General features: G+C 37.9%; 1 protein-coding gene across 4 annotated transcripts in view; it reads right to left on the bottom strand.

Annotated features, from left to right (window-relative positions):
* Positions 1 to 20794, bottom strand: part of MRPS27 (mitochondrial ribosomal protein S27) — a 100535-nt gene that overhangs the window by 55816 nt on the left and 23925 nt on the right. For all 4 annotated transcript variants that reach the window (XM_004058678.5, XM_055367029.2, XM_055367031.2 and 1 more), the window contains one exon: positions 20233 to 20291. In XM_004058678.5, the coding sequence (XP_004058726.4) occupies positions 20233 to 20291 (59 nt within the window). The remainder of the gene's footprint in view (positions 1 to 20232; positions 20292 to 20794) is intronic.

The following is a 20794-nucleotide window of genomic DNA, read 5'->3' as shown; positions in this document are numbered from 1 at the left end:
ACCTAGGAATACACTAACAAGTAAAGTGAAGGACCTCTTCAAGGAGAACTACAAACCACTGCTCAAGGAAGTAAGAGAGGACACAAACAAATGAAAAAACTTTCCATGCTCATGGATAGGAGGAATCAATATCGTGAACATGGCCATACTGCCCAAAGTAATTTACAGATTCAATGCTACTCCCATCAAACTACCATTGACATTCTTTACAGCATTAGAAAAAAACTATTTTAAAATTCATATGGAACCCAAAAAGAGCCCATATAGCCAAGACAATCCTAAGTGTTAGGAATAACGCTCAAAATCCTAAAGAAATTGAACACTCAAACAAAGGATTCTTAGCAAAGCAATTTTACTTCTGTGCAGAGGGGTGCCTCCTTGGCCAGCTGCCATGACAGCATACCTGAACAAAGGGGCATGAAAGCCTTTATTCCTAATGCAAGTCCTGCCCCTGTACCCTTTCCCCACTGGCCGGGGTTGGGCTGTACAATCTAAACTAATCCCGGTTGGCTAAACATTTGATTTTCTTTTTAGATAGGGTGGGCACGTAAAGCAGGTGGAGGGAAAGGGGAAGGGGTGTCTATAGTGAGCCAGAAAGTTAGTCCTCTTTCCAAATAAGGAAAGGAATGTGAGCTGGTACTGATAACGCTTGGTACTGTGGCGTGCCTGGGCATTTAACAAAGGCAAAAAGGAAAAAAGGAGAAAAAAGGAGAAAAATGTGGGGGGGGGGTACTATGAATTAAAGAATAAAAGATTGAACAGATTATTTGAAGAGAAACCTCATCATTAAGTAAAACCACATTAAGTAAAAAACAAAACAAAACAAAAAGCTGGAGGCATCACGCTACCCAACTTCAAACCATACTACAAGGCTACAACAACCAAAACAGCATAGTACTGGTACAAAAACAGACACATAGACCAATGGAACAGGCTAGAGAACTCAGAAATAAGACCACACATCTACAACCATCCGATCTTTGACCAACCTGACAAAAACAAGTAATGGGGAAAAGATTCCCTATTTAATAAATGGTGCTGGGAGAACTGGCTAACCACATGCAGAAAATTGAAACTGGACCCCTTCCTTACCCCTTACACAAAAATTAAGTCAAAATGGATTAAAGATTCAAATGTAAAATCTGAAACTATAGAAACCCTAGAAGAAAATCGAGGCAATATCATTCAGGACATAGGCACAGGCAAAGATCTCATGATGAAAATGTCAAAAGCAATTGCAACATAAACAGAAAATGGCAAATGGGATCTAATTAAACTGAAGAGCTTCTGCAGAGCCAAAGAAAATATCATCAGAGTGAACAGACAAGCTATAGAACAGGAGGAAATTTGTGCAACCTATCCATCTGACAAAGGTCTAATATCCAGAGTCTGCAAGGAACTTAAATTTACCAGAAAAAAAAAAAAATGCCACTAAAAAGTGAGCAAAGCGCCAGGCGCGGTGGCTCATGCTTGTAATCTCAGCACTCTGTGAGGCCGAGGCGGGTGGATCACGAGGTCAGATCGAGACAATCCTGGTTAACACAGTGAAACCCCATCTCTACTAAAAATACAAAAAATTAGCCAGGCGTGGTGACGGGCACCTGTAGTCCCAGCTACTTGGGAGGCTGAGGCAGGAGAATTGCTTGAACCCAGGAGGCGGAGGTTGCAGTGAGCTGAGACCACGCCACTGCATTCCAGCCTGGGCAACAGAATGAGACTCCATCTCCAAAGGGGGAAAAAAAGTGAGCAAAGGACATGAACTGACACCTCTCAAAAGAAATTTATGCAGCCAACAAACATATGAAAAAAAGGTCAACATCACTGATCATTACAGAAATGCAAATAAAAACCACAATGAGATACCATCTCATACCAGTAAAAACAGCAATTATTAAAAAGTGAAGAACAACAGATGCTGGTGAGTCTGAGGAGATATAGGAACGTTTTTACACTGTTGATGGGAATATAAATTAGTTCAACCATTGTGGAAGACCGTGTGGCAATTCCTCAAAGACCTAGAACCAGAAATACCATTTGACCCAGCAATCCTATTACTGGGTATACACCCAAAGGAATATAAATCATTCTATTATAAAGATACACATCCTGGCCAACATGGTGAAACCCTGTCTCTACTAAAAATACAAAAATTAGCTAGGCATGGTGGCGCATGTCTGTAATCCCAGTTACTTGGGAGGCTGAGGCAGGAGAATCGCTTGAACCAGGGAGTCGGAGGTTGCAGTGAGCCGAGATCTTGCCACCGCACTCCAGCCTGGCCACAGAGTGAGACTCCGTCTCAAAAAAAAAAGAAAAGAAAAAAAAAGATACATGCATGTTTATGTTCATCGCAGCACCATTCACAATAGCAAAAGACATGGATTCAACTAAATGCCCATCAATGATATATTGGATAAAGAAAATGTGGTACAATACACCATGGAGTACTGTGCAGCCATAAAAAAGGAACGAGATCATGTCCTTTGCAGGGAAAGGGATGGAGCTGGAAGCCATTATCCTCAGCAAACTAACCCAGGAACAGAAAATCAAACACCGCATGCTCTCACTCATAAGTGGGAGCTGAACAATGAGAACACTTGGACACAGGGAGGGGAATAACACATACTGGAGCCTGTGAGATGAGGGAGTGGAGGAGGGAGAGTATCAGAAAAAATAGCTAATGCGTGCTGGGCTTAATACTTAGGTGACAGGTTGATAGCTGCAGCAAACCATCATGGCACACGTTTATTTATGTAACAAATCTGCACATGTATCCTGAAACTTAAATTAAAAAACAAAAACAAAAACAAAAATAAGCAGAACATAACACCCACATACTCAACCACCTATCTTCATCAAATTTTAAAATCTGGCCGGGCGCGGTGGCTCATGCCTGTAATCCCAGCACTTTGGGAGGCCGAGGCAGGCAGATCACGAGGTCAGGAGATCGAGACCATCCTGGCTAACATGGTGAAACCCTGTCTCTACTAAAAATACAAAAAAATTAGCTGGGCATGGTGGTGAGCGCCTCTAGTCCCAGCTACTTGGGAGGCTGAGGCAGGAGAATGGTGTGAACCCAGGAGGCGGAGATTGCAGTGAGCCGAGATCGCGCCACTGCACTCCAGCCTGGGTGACAGAGCGAGACTCCATCTCAAAAAAAAAAAAAAAAAAAATTAAAGTCTGTCATACTTGAGATTTTCTTTTTAAGCCAATAAAGCATTATAGATACAGTTGATGCTCCCTCATGTATATTTCCGGATCCTACTCCAACCCCAGCCTGCTTCTTCATAGGTAGATAACACCTTGAATTTGTTGTTTACCATTTTTGGGCATGTTTTTTATACCCTTCACTTTATAACATGTATCCATGTAAGTGATGATATTGCTTTGCATATTTTCAAACTACATAAATGGTATCATATTATATGTATGATATTTCACCTTTTTTTACTCATTATGTTTTGAGATAATCACCCTGATATATATGTGTATGTGTGTATAGATATGTATGCATCTATAGATAGCTTTGGCTTATTCTTTCTCACTGTTGTATGGTATTCCATTGTAAAAAAAAGTCTATCACATTTTTCTTCTTTTTCTATTGGAGGATATTTAAGTTGCTTCCAGTTTTTCATATTATGAACAATGTTAAAATGAACAGTCTTATAACTTAATCCTTATACAAGCCAGAGTTCCTTTAAGGTATATACCCCAGAGCAGATGGCTGAGTAGAAGATGACCATGCCCATCCTCTTTTACTTCATATTGCCAAACTACTCTTCAAGGTGACTATATAATTTTAAACTCCCACTAGTAATGAATCAGACTTCCTGTTGCTCCTCTTTGTCACAATTATTATGGAAGTCTTATTTTTGCATCTAATAAATGTGAAAATGTATCATTTTAATCTGTAATTTATCTGATTATTGGGAGTGAGCATCTATTCATATGTTAAATATGTTAACTGCCAATATGGTTTTTTATTCTGTGAACTGCTGGTTCATATTCTCTATCCACTTTTCTAAAATTCTTATCTTATTGGCCTACGGATGTAATCTAGATACTAATCTTTGTTAGCCACATGCATTGCAAATCTTCCCTGGTCTTTTAATTTTGTTACTGGTGGTAACAAAATTTTTGTAGAATAGAACTTTACAATTTTAATGCATTAAACCTTATCAGAGCAGGTGCAGTGGCTCACGCCTATAATCCTAGCCATTTAGGAGGCGAAGATGGGAGGATTGCTTGAGGACAGGAGTTCGAGACCAGCCTGAGCAACACAGCGAGACCCTGTCTCTTAAAAAACCCACAACAAGCATTAAATAACAACAACAACAACAAAAACCATTCTGAATCATGGAAGACAACAAAACAAAACAAAACAAAACAAAAACAAAACCCCAAAAACAATTATCACTTAGTAATAAAACAAAACAAAAAAATTTATCAATCTTTTGTTATGTTTGTGTCTTGTTCAAAAAAAACAAATCCTTCAGTGTCCCCAGTGTTACACTACTATTAATATTCTCCTATATTTCCTTCTAAAAGTTTTGCTTTTTCCATTTCGGTTTTTAATCTACCTAAAAAAAATGTGTGTGAGTATGTTCATATATTTTGAAGTAAGAATGAAGAATTTTCCCATATAATTGTTAGATTATCGATTGTCTAAGTAGCATTTATTAACTAATCCATTCTTCGCCCTTTGATGCAAAAAATATCTCAGGTTTCCAGATATGTAGATACATTTCTGGGTTCTCTCTATTCTGCTCCACTAGTCTATTTGTCTACATCTAAGCCAATATCTTCATTTGTATTTTTCGTAGCTTTCTAATAAGTCTTGTTGTCTATCTTGTGGACCAATCATTTTATGTTAGTCTTCTTAAAACTGTCTTAGCTATTCTTGGTTTTATTCTTTCACTTGAATTTCAGGGTCATCTTCTCAGGTTCCCCAAAAATTTCTGCTGAGATTTTGGTTGGAATTGCACTGAATTTATAGATGAAATGTGACAGTTACTGTTTAATAGTTTAAAACAAATAAAATGGAAAGATATACTTAAAAGACTGGCAAGAAACACACTAAAAACAAGTGATTTTTCCTTTATAAGTATTTTTTTTAAAAAAAAGAATATGTAATTACTTTTTCCATAAACAAGAAATGATTTTAAAAATATGAAAAAAATGTATATTTCATTCTAACCTGTAAGGCTGCACAGCAGCCCAGTTTTCTATACAAGAATCAGCTCTACAAATAGAAACTCTTGCACAGCTTCTAAAAAAACCAATAAAATAAAAGTGGGGAATGCTGACAACATTAAACAACTTTAGCCATTCTGAGCTGCTCTTGTGCACGCCAGATATCAAAACTAAAATCTCTGGAAGCAGTTCCTCAATTTCTATTTCAATTGCTTACATGCTCCCAGCCCACAGAACAGACCTCTTTTTTTGTGTCTAATCTGTATTTTGATTATTGATTCAATAACATCTTATCAGAGATCAGTTATGGTGCAGTTTTTTCCTAACTGGGAATCATTTTCTTGAGGCTTCTTCTCCCTTCTTCACAGATAGTAAGCAGATCTGTTGCCCCCTTCTGGTTTGTGGCTGTAAGCTTAGCAATACGGGTACATGTATGACAGATTTGATTTGCTGTCTTTTAGGGTCAGGAAGCTTCCCCCAAAATGTGATATCCTTTCTAAATGTGTGTTGAACTACTAGTGTTCCTAAGCATCTACTTCTCCACACTCCTGAGCCTTGATGGCCCTTACACCTTGATGCCTTTGGGGCAGGGGTGGTGCGGATGGTGAGGGAAACCTAAATCAGAAATCAAATACATTTTCCCATAAGAGAGAAGTATGGGAAATAAATACTCCTTGCCTCTCACGATGTTACAATCTAGTATAGTCAACATTAGAGCTAAATTTTATTGAGCACTGACCTTCTTTGTCCCAAGACTGTTCTAAGGGCATTATAACGTATCAATTTCTTGGAGTCTCATAAATATCCTAAAGCACAGGCACTATTTTAACACTCATTTTATGAGGGAGGAAATGGATGGCACATTCGACATTCAAATCCAGGCACTCTGGCTCAAGTCCATACTCTTGTCTACTATACTATACTGTGTCTCAGGCAAAGAGAAAGAAATAAATATTTTTGACAAAAGACAAAACAAAATAAGTAAGCACCCCTGAATAGGTAAAACAAAATTTTATAGATGGGTCAGAGAGATCACATTCAACTGTGAAAATCAGGGTAAGTTTATGAGTGTAGCAGAATTTGGGACAGGCCTTAAAACACAGGCTGTATTCTGTTAGAAAGAGACAGTGGGGAGGGAAGAGCATAGGCAAGATATGAAAGTAGAAGGCACATTCAGAGAACAGTAGTCCATTCCAACTGGAGTCTGAAAGCACTGTGTAAGTGTGTAAGTCTGTTATTACCTGCTATTATTCAGCAAATGGAGGACTATACTAATCTATACGTATGAGATGCACAAAGTTCTCACTTGAACACATAATTTCAGTGTTTGACTTATGAAAACTCTGCCAAGATGTTTACCAATGAAGACTAATGATTGAGTTTCACCTCTTGGTAGTGTCCATCACTGAACTATGTAACAGCCAGTGCATAATGAATACACTGTTCATGTGCTGTAATGATCTGGTGTTGGAAGACCTAGTTTTAAGTCCCAGCTTTGCCTATTACTAGGTATAAAATGGTGATACTATTTGTCTTAAAATCAGCACTGCTATTAAAAAAACAGAATAGACCTCAAAATGTAAAATCTGCCTGTTCAAAACAAACATACCTGGAAATCTATCATGAAAATGAAAGCAGCCTAGACCACTAAACAGAATTCACATCAAATACTTCTAGCTCCTCAGATGTCCTCTTGCCTAGACACACAGCATCTGGAAATACTCAGGAATTTATTTGCCTTTGGCCTCAAAAACCATGATGCAATCAACTGAAACTTCTGTTCCCATAAATCTCTCCTTGAAGCTTCTGTTTATCTACTCAGCTCTCCCTTAAATATTATACCAGTTTCTGAAACGATCTCTTAATTATTTTCAAATCAAACTGCGTTACACTTAAAACCCTACTGAAGTAGGGTTTATATAATAAATATAAGACTATATTTTAGTTATGCCTTTCTCATTGCCCTGTAGCTATAATTCCTGGTACCCTAATTTGACTTTACAATTATAAAAATAGCCAGGAGAAATATTTTTCAATAAAAGGGGTTTATACTGTAGAAAAAAAGAACTTGGATACATATTCTTATGTGAAATTTTAGGAGTTTAAGGTTTAATTTACAAATGGTTCTGTAGCTATTAGAACAGATTTACTTTAGCCTTCTCCTTTTAAATCTCATGTATATACAAGGCATCAAAAACATGTGGTTTGTGGGCCTTGCAGGAAAAAGGCAAGTACGTATGGTATAAAAATTAGTTACCTAGAGGATAAATAAGAGTGGATACCCAACTTCTCATACCACAAAATTTACTAAATATATTCACAAACAAGATAGTAAATGAAGTCTGTTACCTAAATCCAGAAGAGAATAAGAGATCTTCTACCCTTTCTGTTGTTTACTTTTACATCTATTAGTTTTTCTCTTGATATTCATAGTTAAGGTGGCTGGAACTTCAATTTTAAAGTGAATAAAATTCTGCGTGAGAAACTAAACAAAAAGCCAGAGCTTCATGCTTTCAAAGTCTGAGGCATCTGGTGATAAAATCTTATCAGTGACATTAAGAAATATTATGTTTTAGCTATGGAAAGTGCCTTGGGAGGCATCCAAGATGATCTGCTCATCTAGAAAGCTGATGTCCAGAGAGTTCACTAACTAGCTCAAAGCTACAGATCAAAGTGGGGACTAAACTGGTCCTAAGACCCCAGTCACCTCTTTCTTCCCATCCTGACTCCTTCAGGGTCTTTTTAGTACCTCCCCCACAAGATAATACATTTTCATTGTTGAATTTCTTTTTATGTTAGTTTTTTTCTAGGTTTAATTAATTCTATGTCACACTGTTAGGAGGTTTTAAAATATTCATTGAGTCTGTATCTTTTGGTATATTACCGAAACTGCTTAGGAAAAAAAACTGACACAAAGAGATACACTGGGCTAGTGTTGATGAGCCTCTGAACTTGAAGTCAGGCCTCATCCACAGCTGGGGCTTGGACTTGTCACACGGCTCCAAGGGACTCACTTAGTCTATCCAGGTTGCAATTTCAGATTCCGAAAGTTGGCAGGACTTCAGAGGTCATCTGGTCCAAAATTTTCCAACTAGTGCCAATACACCAGGAAGACCCAATGGGTATGTTTTGGCAATTGTTCTTTCTCCAAAGGTCTGTGGCCAGTTCCTGTCAAACAGTCCAAGTATGGTCAGTAGGCAAGATATGATCCAGCAAGCTTAGAAAGAAATGTGTACGTACAAAAAAAAAAGGCAAAAGAAAAACTCACCCTCTTGCTGCCTTCTAAATCTGCTTCCAATTCAATACTTCTATCATGTACAAGCCACTTTCCCACTGAGGTTCAATTTTCAGTTCATTTTTGACTCTCCTTGTTTTCTGTCTCTACATTCAACCTGCCATTAATCCTGCTGATCCAATTTTTCCCCTCCTATGTACATTTCTCTCTTTATTTCCACTGTCTACTACCACAGGACAGGTCTTTTTTCTCTATATGCATAGACAATTTCCTTATAACATTTACCAATTTTAATAAATTTACCCTGTTATTAATCTTTCTGAAATACTTTTATTATGATATATACTTCTTAAGAATCTGCAGATGACTATCTTGAGGATCTTTTAAAAAATATTTTTTCAGGCTAGGTGTGGTGGCTCATGCCTATAATCCCAGCACTTTGGGAGGCCGAGGCAGGTGGATTGCTTGAGTCCAGGAGTTCAAGACCAGCCTGGGCAACATGGTGAGACCCCATCTCTTAAAAAAAAAAAAACAAAAAAAAAAAACAAAAAGGCCAGGCATGGTGGCATATGCCTAAAGTCCTAGCTACCTGGGAGGCTGAGGTAGGACAACTGCCTGAGCCTGGGAAGTTGAGGGTACAGTGAGCTAAGATCCTGCCACTGCATGCCAGCCTGGGCAACTGAGTGAGACCCTGTCTTTAAATTAAAAAAAAAAAAAAAATTTGGTTAATTTCCTTCTGTGTGTGTGTGTGAGAGAGATATGGAAAAAGAGAAGGGAGGAGGGAAGGGAAGGGAAGAAATGAAAAATATGTATTTTTTGAATAAGTAATATACACCCATGATATAAAATTCAAAAATTACAAGAGACAATTCAATGAGAAGTCATCCAGGTTTCTTCCCTAAAAGAAACCAATGTTACCAGTTTTTGTGTGTATCATTCCAGAGATATTTTATGTACACACATACATATATACGCATAAGCATCAAAGCACATGTATACATATTACACATAAACCACAGTGGCTACGTCACACACTAAGTCCTACTCTTGTTTTTTTCACTTAATACATTTCACAATTTATTCAATAGGAAATACAAATAAAGCTTCCTCATTCTTTTCAATCACTGCACAGTATTCCACTGTACAGCTGTAGAATAATTAAACAGGCTTCTATTGATGGACGTAATCTTTTACTTTTTGCAATGGACATTTTTGGCATGAATATGAGTATATCAGGAGGTTAAATTCCTAGAGGTGGAATTATTGGGCCAGAGGGTATTGTACTTATAATTTTGACAGATGCTGCCAAAGTTCTATCTATACAAGTTGTACCGATTTATATATCCACTAGCAATGTATGATAATGACAGATTTTGAACCCTCCCTTCTCTCCTGCCAACATTCTATTCCCTCTCTAATCTGCCTTCCTTATTTCTCATTATTCCCCAACAAACCCTAATCTCTCTGGTTAAGGCAGTTTCATAAAGCTAGTTCTCACTTCCTCCTTCTAACTCCAGCTGTACGATTTGTTCCATCTTGAACACTTGCTCCTGTTTCCTCTACTCATCTAACCTTCAAGGCTATCTTAAGTTCTACCTCTTTTATAAATGTTTGCTGATAACAACATCAATCCTTCTTCTAGCCTGCTCCAAACATGTTTTCTCTAAAACTTACATTTTGTTACATAAATTCAGTAAATTTATCTACTTATCATATCCTGGATTTGTGTTGATTTTGAATTGTTTCACGTATCTAATGATCTTCAACCATCTAATAATCTTTTTTTGGGAGGGGGACAGGGTCTTGCTCTAGTACTGAGGCTGGAGTGCAGTGGCTCGATCATAGCTCATTGTAGCCTTGAACTTCTGGAATCAGCCTCCTAAGTAGTTAGGACAACAAGGCCCAGCCTTAGCTTCCTGAGTTGCTAGGACTATAGGCACACACCACCATGACCAGCTAATCTTAAAAAACGTTTTTGTAGAAACGGAGTCTCACTATGTTGCTCAGGCTAATCTCAAACTCCTGACTTCAAGGGATCTTTCCACCTCAGTCAACCAAAGTGTTGAGATTACAGGCATGAGCCACTGCACCTAGTTGTAATTTCTTTTATTGTTGGGATTATATAATATCCTTCCTTTGAATATACCACAGTTTTAGTGCATTAAAAAATACTCTCAAAGCCTCTACTGGCTTTAAAATTTCCCTTATAAACAGAGCTGAAAATCATTTGTCTTACAGACACGAATCCGTCCTCATTTATTTCCATCTCAAATCCTGTTAGGGCAGTTTAAATTTTCCCGCAACGGAAAAAGAACGACTTTTGCAAAATCAGTCTCTTCCCTCATATTCCTTATAATCTTCTTTGTTAGTTCCTAAATATATACTATACATTCAATACGTATTTCTTGAATTGATATTGTTCCTAATGTCTCTATATTAATAATGCATGTGCGTGTGTGTATATACCTAAATATGTATGTGTGTATACACACACACATACACAAGAGGTGATTCTAAAATTGATACGGAATGGAAAGGACCGACACTAGCCAAAATAATTTTGAAAAAGAACATGCAAAAGTTGAAGGGCTTATACTACCTAATTTTAAGACTTATTTAAAAACTACAGTCATCAAGACAGAGTAGTATTGGCATTAAAATAGATAACAGAACAGAGATCAATGGAACAAAGAAGTCCAGAAATAGACTCACACAAATATAAACTAATTATCAACAAAGGTACAAAGGCAATTTAAAAATAGCCTTTTCAACAAGTGGTGCTGACACAATTAGGCATTCTTATGCCAAAAAATTAGCTTTGATCTTTACCTTATAACATACACACACAAAAAAATTCAAAATCATAAATCTGTAGGGAAAGAAAGTATTTTGCTCAACCGTTTTTAAAATTAACATGGGATATAAAAATTCTTTTAAACAAATATAAAAAATAAATGCAGTCTTTTTATGCCCACTGAACAGACCTTTCCTGTCAGCTGCTGTAGCTGAGCTGTCCTTTTACCTCTCTTTTCTGTGTCACAGAACCTTTGCTGCTACTGCTGGGAAATAGTATGGCCTTTCACCTCACCAAGCACTGGGTGATGGTGATACCAAAATAAAGCTGATCATAGACCTAATTATAAAACCTAAAACTACAAAACTTCTAAAACAAAATCTAGAAGAAGAATCAGTGTGGTGCTGGGTTAAGTAGATTCCTTAGATCTGGGGTCCCCAACCCCCAGGCTGTGGATTGGTACCAGTCTGTTAGGAACTGGGCGGCACAGTAGGAGGTGAGAGGTGGGTGGGTGAGCATTACCGCCTGAGCTCCACCTCCTGTCAGATCAGTGGTGGTATTAGATTCTCATAGGAGCAGGAACCCTCCCTTTGCAAGGGATCTAGGTTGCATGCTCCTTATGAGAATCTAACTAATGCCTGATGATCTGAGATGGAACAGTTTCATCCCCAAACCATCCCCAACACCAACCCCCAGCTGTGGAAAAACTGTCTTCCACAAAACCAGTCCCTGGTGTCAAAAAGGTTGGTGACCCCTACCTTAGAGAACACCAAAAGCACAATCCATTAAAAAAAAAAAAGTTGATAAATTGGACTTACATAAAAAATAAAAACAGGTTGGGTATGGTGGCTCATGCCTGTAATCCTAGCACTTTGGGAGGCCGAGGTAGGCGGATCACCTGAGGTCAGGAGTTCAAGACCGGCCTTGCCAACATGGTGAAACCCTATCTCTACAAAAACACAAAAATTAGCCAGGCGTGGTGGCAAGTGCCTGTAATCCCAGCTACTTGGGAGGCTGAGGCAGGAGAATTGCTTGAACTTGGGAGGTGGAGGCTGCAGTGAGCCAAGATCATACTACTGCACTCCAGCCTGCATGACAGAGACTCCATCTCAATAAAAAACAAACAAACAAAAAAAATTGACAAAAGATTCGAACACTTTACCAAAGGAAATATCATTACTCATTGGGCAAATAATTAAAGCCACAATAAGATACCACTAAACACATGTTGGTATGGCTAAATGTGTTGGCACAAATGTGGAGGAAGCGGAACTGCTGTTGGGACTATAAATGGTATAATCACTTCAGAAAACAATTTGGTAGTTTCTTAAAAAGTTAAACATTTACTTACCATATGCACCAATCATTCTACCCCTAGCTATTTATCCCACAGAAATGAAAGCACGCATCTATACAAAGACTTGTGCATGGATGTCTGCAGCAGCACATATTCCTAGGGACTCAGGACTGGAGCCTGCAGAGGTACATAGTTAGCACACCAGAGGAATAAAATGGAATAACCATCTAAGGTATGAGATCATTCTGGGAAAGCTAGGTGGAATGCTTAAGCCAAAGCCAAAAAAATACCTTGAAGGTTCACTCTTCCTATGATGAGGCTCCAGATGAAATAATAAGACCAGTGGGAAGAGAAGTAGAGTCTGAAGCAGTGGAGGGCAAGAATTCTTTTTTTCTTTTTTTTTTTGAGATGGAGTCTTGCTCTGTCACCCAGGCTGGAGTGCAATGGCATGATCTCGGCTCACTGCAAGCTCTGCCTCCTGGGTTCATGCCATTCTCCCACCTTAGCCTCCCATGTAGCTGGGTCTACAGGTGCCCACCACCATGCCTGGCTAATTTTGTTTTTGTATTTTTAGCAAAGACGGGGTTTCACTGTGTTAGCAAGGATGGTCTCGATCTCCTGACCTCGTGATCTGCCCGCCTCGGCTCCCAAAGTGCTGGGATTACAGGCGTGAGCCACTGCGCCCGGCCATGGAGGCCAAGAATTCTAATCCTTATCACAAAGCTCCCACGATCTCTGGCAATGCATGCACTATGACCAACGATCTGCTATTTTCCAGTACAGAGCTATTAACAATAATAAGCAATCTCCCAGGCCTGTGGTAAGGATCAGCAAATAAGAACTAAACAAAGAACTAGGCAATATTAAAGTATAGAAGTGCTACTAAAAAATGCTCTCAGACTCATTTCTCTCCCCTTGGGTTCTTACTCTTTTCTTAATAATGTTCAGGCATAATGCGACCTGGCAATATGCTAACAGAAAAATTTAAGATGACCTTTTATTGCTGTGAAACACAAAGTCTCTACGCCCTCAAAGGAAAATTACTGCTGCGTAAATGAATGCATGCTCTTCCCTCTTAATAATCCCTCTTAATAAACTCCCATCTTCCTCTTTTCCTACAGGCAGAAATGGATTTTTACAACATAGGCCTGGGGTGGTGCTATAGCCTTCCAAGGAACCATTGGGTATTTTTGCTTCATGAAAAATGAAGCTATTTTGGTCCTTCCTTTTTAGGCTGGCTGCCAACCCAGGACCTGGAGACATGCAGGCTGCCATCTGCCTTGGCCCAGCTGTTCCTGACCTGCTATCCATCTCCAACCAGGGATACCTGGTATCTGCCAGGTTGGCTAAGCAAATAGTGAAAGATACTTAAGACCCACGTACAGCATGGATGAATGTGTTGGCAGTACACAGCTTGCCGCAATCTGAACTTCCTTTCTTACTGGGTGGCATGCCACTCTCCATAGCAACACTGAGAGCTGTATTCTGAGAAAAACTCATCTTCCACTGAGCTTTGCAACAGTCTTTTCTTATTGTATAACAATTCAGCATTCCCTACATGTTTGCTAAAAACCAAAAGGCTGCTTTAAAAGAATGCTATATTCTTTTTTTTTTTTTTGAGACAGGGGTCTCACTCTGTCACCTACGCTGTAGTACAGTGGTGTGATCTCGGTTCACTGCAGCCTCGACCTCCCAAGCTCAGGTGATCTTCCCACCTCAGGCTCCCAGGTAGTTGGGACTACAGGTGTGTGCCACCACACCCAGGTAATTTTTTGTATCTTTTTATAGAGAGAAGGTTTGTTATGTTGCCCAGGCTGGTATTAAACCCCTGTGCTCAAGCAATCCGTCTGCCCCAAGTGCTGGGATTACAGGCATGAGCCGCTGTGCCTGGCCTAAAAAAAAATTTACATTCTTAATATAAGGAGTATATGTTATATATGTTAGAAATTTCTATGACTTATCCTTCAGGAATGACTGTTATGTTGCAGATCAAATTATCAGTTCTGATTATTGACACCCTGATAGTAGAAGGAGCAAGTTTAATTTCATACATCTCTAAACTACCATGGTCCCAACATGATTCGAAGGCCAATGTAAGCCTTTAAAAATGCAATTTGCAAATATCCTCAGTGAAGATGAGGACACTAAGTGGAAAGAGGAAATTTTTATGGCTTGAGTTTGCATTTTAGCAATGCAGTAATCAAATACTAACACAAGAATGGTTAAAGCTTGTCATAACCATGAAAATAATGGTTTTTGCCAATGGCACAATTTTACCAGTAACATGCTGTTTTATCTCCTGCAAATGGAGACATAGAGCCCGCCCCAAGGTTCACTTGTCTGCATTTGGGCAGTATACATTGGGCATGTGGACTTGGAGGTTATGGGGGGAAAGCTCAGAACTACAGACTAGGTGGCCCAGGAAAGATGCTCTCCACAAGATGAAAAAGGAAAAAGTTCCCATTGTATAAAACTCTACATACACTCACCATAACTGACTCCAGGCAGACAGATCCCTTTTAAAAGGGGATCTCCTATAGAGGAACAGCTAAGCCTGGTCTCTCTGGAATTTCTTCTGCCTTAGTTTCCTATAAAGAAATTGTAGCCCCATCTGTGATCCTTAACAATAAACCTTGCACTGAGACAGCACTGCATTGTTTTTATAGCATTGCCCCACTGCTCACATCTGATCCTTGTGGTTTCTCTCTCAGGACAGGCAGTGGCTTATACTTAAGTCTCTATATTGGGTGTGCTCAGCCAATCTCTATGTTTTAGTCTCTGCATCAGTAAAATAAAGATGCAAATCTAATTCTTAGGAATGCTCTAAGTTTATAGTAAAGCAAAGGTAGGAACCCTTTTCTCTTCCAAATATTAACGAGAGGGCATGTGGATAGGAAGTAGAAATTAATCCTTTGCCCAGAAAAAGTATTTTGCCTAACTGTTTTTAAAATTAACATGGGATATAAAAATTCTTTTAAACAAATATAAAAAATAAATGCAGTCTTTTTATGCCCACTGAACAGACATTTCCTGTCAGCAGCTGTTAGCTTAGCTGTTCTCTTACCTCTCTTTTCTGCATCACAGAACCTTTGCTGCTACCGCTGGGAAAGAGCATGACTTCTTACCTCACCAAGGACTGGGTGATGGTGATATCAAAATAAAGCGGAAATGTTCCTGTCTAGCCCCCTGCCAGCGCTGGTCTCCTGACAGGTAGCATCTCAGGGCCTGTCCAAATCTTCTCACTCCTCACCACACCTTTTTTCCGGTGCTGTAGGGAAACTTGGGAGACTGGCTGTATCTAAATTTTCATTGTGAAGACAGAAAACCTATCAATTATATGCTTGTCTTACTTGGTAAGGTCTAAACTAAGAAAGTCTTCTTTGTAAGAAGAGAAAACAAAGACCCAGAGTACTTAAAACCCAAAAAACCTGAGGGAAGAAATAAAAATAAGTCTAAGCAAAAGAACCTATTTTTCAAACAAGATCTCACAGCAGGGTTCCTAACAATTTTTTGTCTTGAACCCTCTGGCAGTCTGATGAAGGCTTCTCAGAATTAGTTTCTTACAACAGAAACCAATTATATTGAAATACAATTATCAAGATATTAAGAAATCTTTGGGATATGGTAACATATGTGCTGCTTTATTAATGCATGAAATAACACTAGCTAGCAGTAGGTTTAATTACTAACATAATTTCTAAGCAGTGATGATATCTGTAACAAATGTAATGTGATATGAAAAAATCAATGATTTTTATTGGCAAGAAAGACACAGATGCTGTTAATATTATAGTCATCTGCTGCCTACATTCATAAGTGAAAGAAATGCTAAATATTATTGAGGTTAGTGAAAATAAAAATATAATTTTATTCTTATGCAAGTTCACAGTCCTCTCTGAATTTTCTCTGTAGACTCCGATAAGGCAGCTGGAGGTACAGTTTCTCTGGCAGAAACAGAAGCAAAAGCAAATGGCCTGTGGCAGCATGGTCTGGCCTCTCTCCAGACCTATTCTTCCCCCAAGCCATGCCCTAGAGGGCCTATAAGAAACTAGCTCCAGGGCTTCTCAGAAGACAGCTTGAAAACCACTCATAAAGAGGTTTACCATTTAGCCTGCTAGTAATATCTGTGCAAGAGCACACCTATGCCTATTTTCCCAACCTCCCAGCTTAAACTATACATATCGTATAAAGTCCCTGGCTCAAATCCTTATTTCATTTTACTGTATTTATTTTTTATTATCTTATTTAAGTTTTCTTTATTTGTCACAGCCCAACAGTATGCCTTGTTTCCTTGTTTTGTTTATTTTACTTTGTTTTAACCTTGTTGCTATTTTAATCACTTTTACTCTTGGTTTTTGGTTTATTTTCCTTTTATATGGGTATTACCAGTTTTTTTTTTTTTTTTTTTTTTTTTTTGCCAATGAATATAGTTGCTGGTATTGCCTGAATCATTTTTAGTTCACATTATTCTTTGGTTAGAGCTTCACCCTTTCCTTGGTGTTTTCATTTTTTATTTATAAATAGAAGGCAAAAGTTGATCATAGGATTGCCAGCTCCCAGAAAATAGACCACGGCCCAAATAAAAGTACTTAGAAATGTGTTCTCCTGCCTGCTGTCTGAATAGCAGCCTTTCTATCTCTCCTTAAAAGATCCCTTTAATGTTGAAGTCCCTAAACATTTAAGCCTGTGTACTTTCAGAGATTCAAAACTTGAAATCTTCTGCTGGGATGATAGGGTGATAATAAGCTGGCAGGTACCAGCAGCACCCTGAGCTGCTGGAACTTGGAACTGTTTACTTGTGTGCCTGATGCAATGGCAGAAGCTCAATCAGCTCTTCACTGATCATTCAAGGTTTCTAAACTTCTTTGGCTCTAGACTTTACATAATAATTGCAGAAATTTGATCATTAGAAGAGGAGAAGATGTGGCAGCTACACTCCTGCTAGCAGAGCCTGGTGTTCACAGGTTATGTCAGAGAAAGAGGTGAACCAATGCAAAAGTTCTCCTGTGGGCTTCACTGTTAAAGACGGTACTGCTTAAGGACTGAGAAATCCTAACCCCAGGCCTGCAAGCTGTGAGTTGTCTAAAATTAAGAAGTTCCTTTTTCATTTCCTCACCTTAGACCTGGAATTGTAAGTTTGCTCCGAGATGTCTAAAGTCATCCCATGAGGAGATGTTAGGCATCATAACGATTGAAGGCCTAACTGGTAGAAATATTACACAGCAGTTAAGTCCTTGGTGTCTTCAGGATTAACATCCCTGATTTTGATTACTTGAGATAAACCCCAAGAGTTTATAACTTGTAATTTTTAATTTTGCTAAGGCATAAGTATGTTCTGTATATTCTCTAAGGGTGGAAAGCAAGAGTGAGGCACTTAGCTAACGAGAGAACCCAGCCAATCTCCACTGTTCCGACGCAGCTTTGTAGAGTTCTACCTAGTCTCATATATATACAAGCACATGAAGTCATACAAACATTTCTGTCTTAAAAAAAAAAAAAAAAGCTGATAAAAAGAGAGTCAATTTTCTCGGTAATGGAAGGGAGGAGAAAGAACTAAGATAAATGATAAATCATAGCTAAAGAACTAGTTTTGATTAAAGCAAAATATGGGATGTCCAATTAAACAGTGGCTCAGATTTATGATGGACAAGAGTCTTTTATTTGATCTATATGGAAATAGGACGTAGTGATCTTCTGAAACTTTCAGTTATACCCCAGGCCACACAAAACTGAACATCATGTGAAGAATTAATCATAGAAGGTCTTAAAAACAGAATTTCAACTTTTCAGTAATACTTGGAGAATGTCTAACTTATTCAACATTAGATATCCAGCACCCAGGAAAGGGCCGGCGCACATAATAGGTGCTCGGTAAATACTTGTTGAAATGCTGAGTCACTGAAATCAATTTTATGCTACAGAAGTACTTCTGAATTTGGAACATACTTCTCCCAACACTATGGCACTGTATCTCACAGGATGAAATTCTAAAAAACAGTTTATATTTAGAAATTGAAACTATGTTCTGCATTTTGCTATAAATAAAAATATGAGAACTGGCCAGATGCCAGCCCAAATACACCCTTCATCACAGACAAAAAGTAACTACCAAAGCAGCCCTACAGTCCCAAAGAGCCACTAAAGGAAGGCAGGGCCACCTCTCATCAAGGGGTTCATTTATCTTTATCCTAATGAAGTACAAGAGGGCACTCACAACTAAGATGACTTGCAACTAAATTAGGACCTAAAATTTCAACTTAGGACATTGTTAAAGCCAATCTGAGATTTAAAATAAATGTTTTTTAAAGGTGTGGAATCTAGCCTACTTGAAGTTTACATTTAAATAGAAAATACCCAAAAAGTGGTAGCATCTACTCAATTCAGAAATTAAAAAAAAGAAGCCTCATTATTATTTAGCAAAATCAGAGAAAAATGAATACATTTTCACTGAAATACAGTAAGCTTTAAAAAATGCATCTAGAAAAAAACTACTCCCCAAAAAACCCCCCAAAACAACAACAACAAAAAAAAAATAAAAATGCATCTAGACAGAAATAACTAAAAATTCTCTTGATCAAAACAAGCAAGATCAAATGGGAAACTCTAATGCAATGCTTACTGGAAACATTTAAAATTTCAATCTGAGTCTATTTTTGGAACATAGGAACTGGAACAAATCACAAATCAGATTTTTAAAACTGAAATTGCAATAAAAATTTAGTTGTAAGGTACAATTCTGACAGATACTTGTTTGACCAGTTCTTTATTTAATGTGCATTAGGTTGTTTCAGTCTTTTGCTACCATAAATGATGTTGCACTGAACATACTTTTTTGTACACACGGCTGAGTTTTGTGGGTAGTTCACAATGGAATTGTTAGCAGCTGTGAGAAAGAATGAAGTAAATGTGGTAATGTAGAAAAGGTTTTAAAACAGTGTTAACTGAAAATAGGTACATAACAGTTCACATCGGGTAAAATTCCACCTGTAAAAAAAAAAAGGAGAGAAGAGATATACATACAGATTGAGTATCTCTAATTTGAAAAGTTCCAAAATCCACAATTTTTTGAGCACCAACATGATGTTCAAAGGAAATGCTCATTGAAGCATTGTGGATTTTCGAATTAGAGGTACTCAAACAGTAAGTATAATGCAAATTTTCAAAAATCTAAAAAAATCCAAAATCTGAAACACTTCTGGTTTCAAGCATCTTAGATAGGAGATACTCAACTTGTGTGTGTGTGTGTGTGTGTATAAATTTTCACCTATCAGATTGGCAAAAAAATGCAAACGTGAAAATACCTAACTATTGGCCAAGCTGTAAAAATACATGTCTCTCATTCCTTGCTAGCGGGAATGTAAAAACTTCAACAGAAAGCAATTTGTCAATAGCAATTAAAACTATAAATATATATACTCATGAAAATTAGGTGAAAAATTACATATGTACAAGGTTATCAATTATAACATTGTATACAATACAAAAAAGAGAACAACCTAGAGGTCCATAAAAAGGGAACTGGTTTAAATAATAAACTCACAGTATGGAATAAAACGCAGTTATAAAAAATCAGAAACTCTCTCTATACTCATATGAAAAGATCTTTAAAATATAAACTTAGAAGGTGTCAAAATTATACATAACATATACCAACTTTTATGTAAAAAAGGGGTGTGAAATCACAGAGTACATAGCCAAATCAAATGGAAAACTTACTTGTAAAGGTAATACTCTGCATGATCTATCTCTTCCCGAGAGGAAATGTTGTCTATAAGCTAAAAGACAGAAAAAGAAACCTTTGGTTGAATATAAATTATGTCATATATTTGGCCTAGGACCTAGATCACACATTGACCTTAGAAAACACAGGACACCCATTCTATTGGAACGATGGTGATGCTTAGTGGAACAATGCTCACATGGTATGGCTCCATCCTTGAAACCCCTTTATGCTAATTAATGCAAACAAAGAACATACAATGGCTTCTCTTTTTCAGTGTGTAGAATAACCTTGATCAGAAAATGGATTGAAAGCCAAACATGAACCTTGCTCAGAACAAGGAGAGTGTTCCACTGATTATAACTAGTTACCTATTTTTTCCTTTATCTTTAAACCCTGATATTATTTTCTTTATGTTCCAAACATGGGAACATATGGCTGAAAAAATGAAGACTCTGATGGCTAAAAAACTATTGCCCAGAATATAAACATCTAAATTTAGAGAACTCAGTCTTGCAACCATTTTTCCTACTTTGATTTAAGCTCTGCTATGTAACA

The sequence above is a fragment of the Gorilla gorilla genome, chromosome 19 (genome assembly GCF_029281585.2).
Source record: "Gorilla gorilla gorilla isolate KB3781 chromosome 19, NHGRI_mGorGor1-v2.1_pri, whole genome shotgun sequence".
NCBI lineage: Eukaryota > Metazoa > Chordata > Mammalia > Primates > Hominidae > Gorilla > Gorilla gorilla.
This window is presented reverse-complemented; position numbering and strand designations above follow the sequence as displayed.